General features: G+C 35.6%; 1 protein-coding gene across 2 annotated transcripts in view; it reads right to left on the bottom strand.

The window, feature by feature from the left end:
* Positions 1 to 12,504, bottom strand: part of LOC110038306 (phosphoinositide phosphatase SAC6-like) — a 174,315-nt gene that overhangs the window by 64,661 nt on the left and 97,150 nt on the right. For both annotated transcript variants that reach the window (XM_020743099.1, XM_020743100.1), the window contains exon 18: positions 3,933 to 4,026. In XM_020743099.1, coding sequence (XP_020598758.1) covers positions 3,933 to 4,026 — 94 coding nt within the window. The remainder of the gene's footprint in view (positions 1 to 3,932; positions 4,027 to 12,504) is intronic.

The following is a 12,504-nucleotide window of genomic DNA, read 5'->3' as shown; positions in this document are numbered from 1 at the left end:
CACTTGCTTTTCCACGTCCTACCGTGAAAACTTAAACCTTGAAATCTTGAAGGCTAGTACCTTTAATCAATATCGAGAGTTTTCTCAAGTGACTCCCGTCATTTGGGATGTAATTAACTATATGAGCTTGCCTCTATAAGAAACTTGGAACCCAGGTAAAATAAACCATATATAATCTTTGTAATAGATAGGGGAACTTGTCGGCCACACATAAAAAGGTTCGCAGACCAAACGAATTTTACAAATCACTTAGTTTGCAGGATTGAGTCTATCGCCGAGATATACACTCACCTTTTAGAAATATGTAGTATTCACGGTATCGGGCACGATTATGCAAACTATTGGACGAATAAGATCCATTTGGTCTCATTCTTCAAAAATTAAAACACGCTACTTTCAAAACCCAAACTATATACCTCTTATATTTAAATTAAATTTCAAAATTATTTTCAATATTTTCGATTTTCAAAAAGTTGAACGACAGTAAGCATGAAGTCATAAGTATAATAAAAAACATGTTCATAGTATATTATTAGAGAAATGTCATTTAAAAGGATATCTTAATAATGTCACTTGTCTAATGTATAGGTTTCAACTATTTTCATGTCCTTTCATCATGGGTTGTCACCCTGCCCCAAAAGTCATATAAACTATTGATAAACGTTAGGTCCCCCAACATAACGATTATCGACAGCCCCTCTGATACTCACGGTTCCCTAAGGTTTTATCATCGCCTAATTTCAACAATTATTAGAGTTTCGTCCCTGTACAAATACCAGGAGCCAGGAATACTACATTTCTACATAATATGCATTTATACACTCCAATAATAGTCTAACCATAAAATTACTCGTGAAATTTAAATTATCACTCCCGCATCAAGCATTTATCAGGCATTACATGTATCATAGGCATATGCATAAAGCATAACAAATGAATACCTGTAAAAAAATCATATCATATACATAGTCATATGTAATATAGCATAATCATAGTACACATATTTCGTAAAAAAAGCAAACATGCATTTATTTTTCAATTGCAATTATTCATATTGCAATTCATTCACAATATGCAGGAAGTTCTAAATGCATCACTGTCAAAATAAAAATCATATAAAACCTAAAGAATATTATTTTTCTTAAATTAGCACGAGATCATTTGACCTAACTTCATGAAGCAGTCCTAGGGCGAGTGTCTACATGCTTGTCGTGAGCTCGCCGCCTTGTATAGGCAACTTGGAGCTCGTCAACAACATATGATTTCATAAAAATTGCATCAAAGCATGAATTAACACAACACATAAATTAATAGCCAAAACATGCCTCAAGAAAACTTTTCAGGATAAATTTGCAATTTCGAAAACACCAAATTTCTCACCAACACTTTCAAACACCTTAATCTTTACTTTCTCCTCGTTGATATCATGTTAAAACTCCTACGAAAGCTTTCAAATCACTTTCGACGCTTCTGATACAAGTTCGACGAGAAAAACACAAATGAAAGTGAGGAAGGAAATTAAATTTTCAATGACGTGAAAGAGGGATTCATACCCGCCAAAATCACCTCGTAACCCTAAATCATGTTCTGCGGCACTTGGGTAGCTGCTCACCCCTTGTTGTTCGCGACCTGCTACAATGCCCAGGTGCTGCTTCTCGCGAAAATACCCCCAGGTCGCGTGAAGCCGAACATGGAGAGGAAGGTCAGGGAAGAGAGGAAGATATAGAGAGAGGGGAAGGAAATCAAAGCTCGCATGCCCTAATCAACCAAAACTAGTAAATAAAAGAAGTAAAGTCAGTTGTGAACAGTGAAGTTGTAGGATTAAGGGAAGAAATTTGGATTAATTAAGTGAATAAAACATATAAATTTTAACTTTTATATTTCCAAAATCATTCATAATTTATATGTAGTGCTTTATATCGAATTGTTTGATTTCATGCCTAAAATTTTATTAAATTACTTCGAGCACATTCTGAGGGGTGTGAAATATGAGATACTTTTAGAATTTGTTGAATTTACTTGATATCTTAAAATTTGACAATCACACTATGGGATGCTATGATACTCATTTATGTAAATGAAAATTATTATTGATAATGATGTACCTTGGTTGATGCAAGTTTTAGACGGTTCATGTGATGAGCGTATATAAAATTATATAGACATGAAAAAAATATCATATGGCAATATAACAACAACAACAACAACAACAAAGCCTTATTCCCACTACGTGGGGTCGATTACATGAATCCTTTTTCTCCATTGCGTCCTATTTAGTGTCATATTTTTATTTAATTCTAATAAATTAAGATCATTTTTTATACAATAAGCCCAATTCTTGCTAGCTCTACCTCTGCCTTTCTTAAAATAAGGCAAATCTAAAACATCTCTCCTAATCGAATCTAAAACATTTAGTTCTTAACAAAGTCTTAACATATGACAATAAAGATTTGAAAAATCTAGATCAATCACATTAATAAATATAAGTTGTCAAATGCTCTTATATTAATTTATTAAAAATTTTGACTGACATGCACATTATTTTTTTTTATTATGTCACCGCAGTTCAGAACTATGAGTTTTCACTAATTTGTTAGTTGATTTTATTTTAAATTAATATTTCCAGGTTAAAATTGTAAGTCAAAATGAGCAATAAATAAGAGAATATCTACAAAAGGGTATACAACTAAATTAAGATAAATTTAATTGTATTACCTTCTTTAGGGGCTCTTTCATTTCATTTGAATTTTAAATTGTTAGTTACAAAAAATGAAAAATTGAAAAACATAATTATCACCGTTCAACCATACTTTCCCACCTCGGTTAATTCCAAGCCCTAAATCAGGCCGTGACAGGAGCAATCCAGAGGCGAGGCATGAGAAATATCATCTGTTTGTATTCAACATAACCCATTTGAACAAGAAACCTAATCTTTAGAACATGGCCAGACATTTTGCAAGACTAACAATATGAGATTAAGCCAGCAAATTCCACCTTTTGCTAATACAATATGATGAAGTAGAAATATTTCTCTATTTTCAAAGGAGAAAAAAAAATCTATTTCAACAAGAGCTCTGACAAAAGCTGGCTTTAAAAGACTAGCAATAGCAGCATCTACTTGTATTGCTTTGCCAAAAATTGAAACAAGAGTAGTGTACATTTTCTAATGTAATGGGCTCAAAGATAAGGGAAAATTAAACATAACAAGGTAATAGGAGATACCACTGAAGTTTCAAACTATGCAGATCATTTCAGCGTGTGCACAAAAGAGCATTCTCAAAATATGATCTATGAGAAAAGATAGCATAATTTGCTTCCAATGATACTTTGATAAATCACATAGTCACAACCAAGAAGTTCCATGGGGAAATCATTAATTAAATGTAAAGCATATATGAATCTATGAATAAGGTCCAAATTAGGTTGACCAAAGGCAAATTTACTAACAAAAGTAAATGAAAATGGAGTTCATCAATTAATTAAGCTCCAAAATAGCAAAAAGAGCCAAAGTAGGCCATTCTTTAATGAAGCATAGCTTTAGAGAAACAACTGGCACCAGAAAGATATACATCTGCACATCAATTTTGCTAAAGATTTAACGAATTTGTTTAAAAGCTAGCACCAACATATTTAAAAAATGCTAAGCAGCATCCCTTATTATGATTTTCTTGTCTTTATAGTATAATGAATCAACTACAACGCTACTTAAAAAGCATAAAAAAAGTTCCTTGTTTACTGAGTTATATGATAAATGATTGAAATAGTACCATTAAAAGCATTAAGAAAAAGTTGCCTACATTTTACCTTAGAATTATAAGAACATCGTCATCAGAAAATGCGGTCTAACATAAATCAAATAGCATATCACATGAATTCATCTCTGTAAAACATCATCCATTTAACAATATAATAAAGTACAACAAATTGCATACCTGCTTAATCCCATCTGCAAAGTTGTTAAGGTAATATCGAACTAGGGAGTTAATACCATCTTTTACAATTCCATCCATAGTTCGCTTCCCAAACCTGGAATACTAACAAAACATGAATATTTCTTGGAGGTAAAAACAGTGGTGTGTGATATTTACCAAAATAAGAGAGTTGAAATGGAGCAACCCATATCGTGCATAGCTTGAACACAATTGGTTTTGCATTAAATTAATATAGAAAGATATGCAATTCCAATTTAGAAAACAGGTACGCAGAAGTATCAAGAGTTAAGAAAATAAATGGAGCAGGGCTCAAGACTGAACACCAGAGTCCAACAAGTGCATGCATAAAGAAAAAAAAACTGGTGGTAACTGCCAACCTTTCTGCAACGCGGTATGTCCTTAAACATTATAAGTGGCCATATATTTGAATCATTAAAGGGAAAAAAACACTTGAGGGAAAGTATCCCTACATCAATTGATTAATAAGCATCTCATTTATTAGGTTATAAATCTAAGAGAACAAGCAATATATTAAGATGCCTTAAATCACCTAAATCACCATCAACAAAATGACATTTCCGAATGTCCTGGACCAATTTTATACTCCAAAAATAATTCAAGAACAACTACCATCGATTAGATTAAACTACAGATGCCACAGGTATCATAAGTATCTAACAGAAGAGTCATAACCACTTACAATTACACTCAAAAAACACAACAGAAAACCTCATGAAGCCCCCACAATATATACACAAGAAGTCTATTCCACTAGCCGTTGATGGTGTGATTCTTATTTTTTAAGAGAAAATAAACATTATTAAAATTTAAAAAAAATTTAAAAAGTTAAACTACTACTTAAAAGTAGTAAATTTTAAAATAAAAGAGAAGATATGACTTAATTTAAGTTATTTATGTAAAATACTTTTAAAATTAAAATTTACATTCAAAACATGTGTCAAACATGCCTGTTCGTTATTTTTTTATTTATTTATTTAATTTAATTGGGCAGGTAGATGGCATGTCGAGCATGTGTCCAACAAATAAGAGAGTTACATGGCCTTGTATAAAAAATAAAAAATAAGTGTAGGATTCATAGCCTTCCCCCAACCTTCCTTTCCAAACACCATGAAATAATCAAGTTCCGAAGTAGCAAAGAAAAAATAGCCTCCAAGGAGTCAAACTCGAGGTTTAAGCTTGCTAATGCTTTGAAACTTTGGATATGCTCTTCATAAAGCATCATTTAGCCTCCAGCACATCAATGTTAAGAGCTTGTTTTTTTAATCACAATAACCTTGTTGAAGATGGGGAAAAGGTTCACCAACAGAGCAAGAGAGGAAGGGAAAGAGGTTAGAGTGAGGATGAGATGAGAAGAAAAGGAGGAAGTGGGTGGCCGCCCGCAACTTTAACTTTTGGGCCGATCACCTGAATACACTATTTGTTGGCTGGGAGGGGGTTAAGAAGATAGCGAGGAAATATGAAGGAAAGGGTTGGTTAGATATAAGATAAATTAAGAATCAATAAAAGGGTGTTTTGACATTTCAATCAAAGTGACACGGTGGGATTATAATAAGTGCTTCACTCTAGGTTTTGTAGCACCTTTCTCACAGTTATTATTGTAGTTTTATTATTTAATGTATCACATATATTCATTGCAACATTCTATGGTTGTTTTAGCATGTTGCTTAAGATGGTCCCAACAACTCCTATGATTCCAACATGGTTTCAAAAATCGATCCGTACCGTCGGTTAGACCGTAAACAAGTTCAATCAGTTTTGTTCAAACTCAAAACCATTTCTGCATAGAATCGACATTGAACTGGGGTTGAGCTAGTCCAAATTTTAAAGAACCGGACAGTTCAAATATTATTCAATGTTAGTCTTTTGATATTTATTGCATGACTAGAAATATAATATTTAAATAAAAAATAAAGAAGAAATATCATGCCTTAAATTTTTTATTTAGAATATTGTTCAATATATTCAAAAGTAGTTTAAAATTAGAATATTTATTTGCTGAATTTATAAAAATGATATTAATAATCATTATTTTATTATTTAAATTATATTTAAATACTATAAATATTTAATACGTCATGTAGTTCTACCCTGTTGAACCATTGAATCTTGAACCTTTATTTTTTATGGTTTGATATCGGGGTTCTATTTTTATAACCTTGGATTCCAATGTTTATGGTTGGATGTGGAAGACTATAAAAGTTGTATTTGAGGATGGATGTGGAAGACTATAAAAGTTGTATTTGAGGTTGGATGTGCAAAATAGTCAGGTTGTTTGATGGCGTGTCTTAGGGAGACTTTAGCTCGTTTGCTTTATTTTTTGGGCTCAAAAAATTTACGCCCGACACTTCTATGAGAGTTCTGTTCCAAGTAAATTTTTCAAAAGGCAAATTTGTGTGTAAATTAAATATTATCCAAAGATTTTCACATTTATTTCGAAAGATTTTATAATCTAGTTCTGGATCTTTTTATAAAAGCAAGCTTAGTTAATCACCCATCCCAGTGACGAGAGAGAACTCTAAATTAAGGCTAATGATTAGATGCTAAGTGTATAGTTTATCATAACAGTAATTTGATTTTAAGATTGTAAGAACATAAGCCACCTTTAGCTTAAGAGCAAATGGTACAGGGAATGATGAAGAAATGAATCAAAATGTCATAAGTACGCCATCCAAGGTTGTCATGTATTCTAATCTACTTCATCAAAGGATATAGTTGGTCTAATTTGACGAAAAGATCCATGCTAAATGCCATAGCTTGCATCATCTAAACAAACCTTGTAGACTTGAGGTGAGGTTTTTACCTATGGAAATAATTTTATGATATTGGAGTTAACAAAAAAAACAACAAGAAATGCCAATCATATTACTAAAATCTAATAAGAAAATTACATTCAAAGATACTGAAATATAAAATTGCAACAACAACAACAAAAACTCGACAAGGGGTGGATATAGAGGGTGGCAGTGATGATCTACAAGGGTTTGGAAGGTGGTTGTTGACCTCACTTTTGGTTGAGACTTAGTTTCTCTTTTTTTTTACAGTCTAGAATCTAGCCATAGGACTTTCCTATCGACTATTCCTAGAAAACTAGCGAAGGAACCCTCCCCGTTAGAAATTCCAAGCTTTTATTCGCTCAACTTGAAGTTCCGCATAGTAGTTTTGGCCTCTAGCACCTAGTAAGTGGGGCTACTGTGAAGAAGCTCAAGAAGAATCCCTATAAGACTGTTGGCCTTAGGATTGGCTGTATGAGTTGACCTGGCATTATCGCACTCCGCACCGTCTTGTTTAATTGAGCTCGAGCCGAGTTTTTGACGTGATTCGGGTCGCGACGCGTTTTTTATCCTGATCGTCGACGAGGCTGTCTAAACAACTTCAGTTGACGTAACGAACTGCGCCAACGCGTCTGAAACGTCAATTTTGCCTAGGGGGGACGTTTGTTTCGCTACGACGACGTGTCTGGGGAAAGATACACATTTAATTGTTAATTATAATAATAAATAATATTTTATTATTATTATTATTATTATAATTAATAACTTATATTAATCCCTAACCTAATTTTATTTTTCTTCCCCTCCCTTCTTCTTTGTCACGATTCGTGGGCCTTAGGGTTGGCTCGTTTGGTCGCCTGGCCCGCTCCCTCTTCGTGGTGTTGAAACGGCTCGTTCCCGCATATCGGATCTCATCATCTGCGAGGATCTCATCCTCTGCCTCTCTCGCACGCCCGTATGGGGCGTCTGCTCCTCCCGTTTCCTCGAGCCGAATATGATCCTTCGATCGCTTCTTCTCTTTCTCTCGTCTATATAGGACTCGACTTAGAGCATTAAAAAAATCTCTGAGTAAGGGAAAATTCTGTCAAATTTCTTTCTCACTTTCTTCTTTAATTTTTAGTGCTTGGGTTGGCTTCCTCTTGCTGTTGGAAAGGAGTTTGAGTTGGGAAGTATTTTTCTGAAACTTTTGTGTTGGATTCTGCTTTAAAGAGGAACTCCTCCCCTCCTCTGCGCCTTGCTCCCTTTCGGTTTCTCTCGACCAGGCTGCTTGGAATAGTTTTCTTTGGATGGTACAGCATGCTAGTCTGATATTGCACCTATATTTTAAAATATTTGCTACTTGAGCATCTAGAAATGGAAATGTGAGCTTCTTTTAGGAGTTAGACTTGATTACTTGCTTAAAATGGTGAAACTATGGCATGTTTCTATTTACTGTGGCATGTTTCTATTGAAAGCAATTAGGAAGGTTGAAACATGGCTTTGAGACAATGTTAGCTTCTCTTGCAAGCATGTTAGCATATGTATCATGAAGCTTTTCATTTATTCTTATCTAGCATGGAATATTAGAAAGTTTATTTGGTCTTTCACACATGTGGAATGCTCGGTTTTGGCATCTTATAATTCTTTTTTGGCTTGAAAAAAATGCATGCTATGAAGAAATTTACCTTGATTTGGAAAAGTTCTATAGCTGTTCTTATATGAAACACGTGGTGGCCCTATGTTTTTGATGTTTCAAGGGCATGAGGATGTTCTCTAGCCTTTGTTGTGGTCTGGTTTTGAGCCTTAGCTGCGGTTCGATTAAGTTCTTGTTGGTACTCGGTTTGCACTATTGAAGCATGGGATATTGATTTCATCGAGGCCTTTGGCTTTGGTTTTAATTGAGGTTTTGTCCTAATGATTTGAGTTTCATTTATTAGCCTCAGAAGCTTGTCCTTTAGCTCTGGTTGGGGGCTCGGTTTGCTGGTTTACCTCCTACCCGAGAGCCTATGTTTGTGCTTTATACTTGTCCCTACCCGAGAGGTGGCTTGGGGGCTTGATTTGGTTTGTTCTAAGCCCTCGCTCGAGAACTTGTCTTGGTGTGTTGTGTTGTCCTTATTTGAGAGCTGTCGGATGGTTTCCTACTCCTACCCGTGAGACATATTGAGGGTTGTTTAATTTGATTTGGTCCTTCTTATTGGGCTTGAATTACTTGGATGATTGTTGGTGGATCAAATTTGTCATCCCAAAATTATGATTATATTTTAAACTCTATTATGTAATCAAAGATCCTCGTGGAATTGATTTGGGTTGCTTTGGCCGTGAGCCTTTCTTGTACCTTGGGTTGCCTTAGCCGTGAGCTCTTTGTTCTGTTGGTGGCCTTGCAGAGAGCCTTGGTGGTTGCTTCCTCTTCTTTATTGACCCCGACCATGAGCATTTATGTGGCTTTATTGGAAGGTTCTATGTTTATTTGGTATGTGAAGCTATTGATTAATTTGAGAGTTGGAAAATCTTAATTTTGGCATGAGTTTGGAGGTGTCGATGGTAGTCTTCCCCGAGTCACTTTCCTTTTGTTCAATTCATGGAATTTGAAGGATTTTCAAGTCCTATTTGGGAGAGCATTTGGTTGAATTAAATTGAGCCCATGGAAGATTTTTTTTTTTTTTTTGAGGTTAGACACCGATATTGGGGAGGTCATTTGTGGATGATCTTCATGTCGGTTCGGGCCCGTTTCGACTCGTTCGAGACAGGATTTGGAAAGGACACCCTCCTTGGGTTGATCCAATTCTAACAAAACGAGAAAATAACATCCTTTCGGATTGATTCAAGGACCTTAGGCCCTACCTTCTCAAATCTTTTCGTTACGAGTTTTGAGGGCTGATTCATCCTCCGTCTTTTCGGTGTTTTAGGTGGATCAATGTCTTCTCTCTCTCACCCCACTTTTGTTCTTTTTTTCTTTGCTTATTGGTTCAGTTTTTGATGCTTATGTTTGATACATAAGTGCCCACTTATAGCCTTTTGTTATACGTTAAATCATCAAGCAAGATCAAGCAAGATCGCAAGTAGAGCAAGTAGATCGATTTTGTTTTGAGGCTTAGGGCGGTGATGACAAAGGCACACCGGTGGTAGAGCGGAATGATATTTCATTCTACTACATCGAGACACCCCCACGAACTCGGTGAACCGTAGGATGTAAAATCATTCACCGACATAAGACTAGCGGGAGTTGACCGATACATTCTTAGGTTGTTAGTAGTCCTACGTCCGACAGCGTAATCGACTCGTGGACAACTACACTTTTAAATTTGATAAGAAATATTTTTCGCTACAAACAAAATTGATACAACTCACTTTTGTATGTTTTGTATGCATGTGCATGCTAAAAATATAAATTTTAAATATTTTTAAAATTTGATTGTCCACATGTTGATCACCTGCTTCAGGCCAAGGAGTACCCTCCTAAGTTAGGTTCAGTAGGACACCCTTCTAGTTGAGTGACGGGCTTTATACATTTGGGTGACCGAGTAGCCTTTGACGACCCTCGAGTACAAATATATATTTGAGCCTAGCCCTACCCGAGTGTTTGCGGTCCCATCTTTTCGGACTTTTTTATATTTCTTATCGAAACTTTTAGACAAAACACTCGTGGTCTTTTTCTATGATTTTCCCTTGTTTTCTATGATTTTCATCGATTTATCGATTCGTCGGTTTTCTCGTACTTTTCCTATCGTGAGTCTTTTGACGATCTTTCTCGAGTTTTCTAAACGATGTTTCTTTTCTTCATTAGCTTTTGTTTAATGATGCATTTCGGCCTATTTCTTCAAAGTTTGTTACTCGTACCCATTGCATCAACTACAACTAAAGAACATCGGATCTCCCAGGTATATAAGTTTGTTTTTGTTTACATCATGTTACTTTCTTGCAGTCATTCTCCTGCTGCACCCTTTACCTTTTCTTTACACCACATGTTGTACTATTTTTTTCACTGAATACTCTACTGACTGTTTGTCCTGTACCCTGTACTACACACTCTACTGTTATTTCATACACTGTACAACTTCAACGTGCCTTTCGTAAAAATGCTTAATAAACCACAACCATAGGGCCGTCTGATTTGACATCGTAATTCGCCACCCTAGAAAACTTAAACCCGTCACGACAAAGAACTTGGAACTAGCGTTGTGGGTAGCACGGTCATCTTCAACAACAGAACATGTTTTCTCCAACTAAACCATTCCTAAGAATTAAGCAACCAAGTCATAGGACTTCGAGGTTATTTGCCCAGCGCAACATAAATCCTCACCTCATCTTTAGGCCTTTGCATAATCATATTGTGCAATCTAAGCCCTAACTCGCCTTAGGATTCCGAGGTTGTCGTCCATCACGACCTAAATCCTCACATCTTTCAAGCTATTTTGGTGATCGTTTCACACGGATGTAAGTCATAATTAAATAAAATTGGCAGGATGAAAACTTTAAATATTTCTCCTCTAAACTGAAGCCAAATAATAGGATTGTGTGGGAAGTCACCGAGGTTCTTCGGATCTGTAACATCTCCAAGTTCTTCTTCCGTTGGATTCTATAATAAATATTCTAAGTTTGAACAATTCCCCTTTGCACACTTCTTTGTCCGATTTCGTTGAAAAGTCCTATCCTTTTGACCTCCTTGAAGATAATTTTTCCTGATTTTTATCGAGAGTATTTTTAGGTGACTTCGATCATTTAAGATGTAATTAACTATAGGGGTTTGCCCTTATAGAAAGCTTTTCTGAACATAGCTTAATATAAGCCTTATTTAATTTTTTATATTAAATTAGGGAAATTATCGGCAAATAAAACGGTTTTGCAATAAAACGGTTTTGCAGATGAAATTATCGGCAAATAAAACGGTTTTGCAGATCAAACAGACGTCATATATTTCTTATTTTATTTGATCACTTGTGCTTATCCTTCGGGATAGTTATCCTTCGGGATAGATACATGATTTGTGGTATAGTGCTCTTTCATTTAAACTATGAAAAATATGAGGTTAATTCGATTTCATATTTTTCTAAACTTAAATCTATATATAAATTAAAACGAACTTCCGAAGCGGGCGACGAGATCTCGGTTCCGGCGACCGACAGCTTCTTACGGACAACTCCCCCAATCAAAGTAGTGCCGACAGTGGCGAGGGGGTGAAAAAGGTTGTTGGCAAGAAGAAAGCAGCAAGATGGTTGTTTTCTCGATGTCAAATAGCAAGCAAAAAGTAGGGAACGTATAAGAGGGTTTGCAAGGTTGATAGCAAAAAGGATGGAGGGCTGAAATGGTGGCGGCAACAAAGAGGAAGGGTTGAACATCGGAGACAATGAAGGTGGAGAGTAGTAACAACAATGACAATAAGGAGAAAGGGCTAGATAGAGGAAATGCATGAAAACAACAAAAGGGCTGTTGTCGCGACAGCCCGCAACGAGGAGGTAGGCATGCCAATTAGCAAGAGGGGCGTGAAAAGGTATAGGAAAGATAAACATCACCTAGAGATCATGATATAACTGAAACACCACCCAGAACCCTAGGATATAGTCTTCAAAGGGAAAACAAGATGTTGGCGGCTGTTTAGATTCAAAACACACTAAAACTAGCCCAGATTCTTACAAAAATAAATATATAATAATAGAAAAACTAGAAGTGGCCCAAGAGAAACAGACAAAACTTGGATCAATTCGGTAGATATACAATAATCAAGTTGTTGTCTTTTCTATGGGACTCTCAAGTTGGGAGTAGGGGGCACTCCCTCTTCAGTCTCCTGGGTTTTTTTTTTTTTG

The sequence above is a fragment of the Phalaenopsis equestris genome, unplaced genomic scaffold (assembly GCF_001263595.1).
Source record: "Phalaenopsis equestris unplaced genomic scaffold, ASM126359v1 Scaffold232429, whole genome shotgun sequence".
NCBI classification, from domain to species: Eukaryota; Viridiplantae; Streptophyta; class Magnoliopsida; order Asparagales; family Orchidaceae; genus Phalaenopsis; species Phalaenopsis equestris.
The sequence above is the reverse complement of the archived record's forward strand: the minus strand, read 5'-3'. Positions and strand labels throughout refer to the sequence as shown.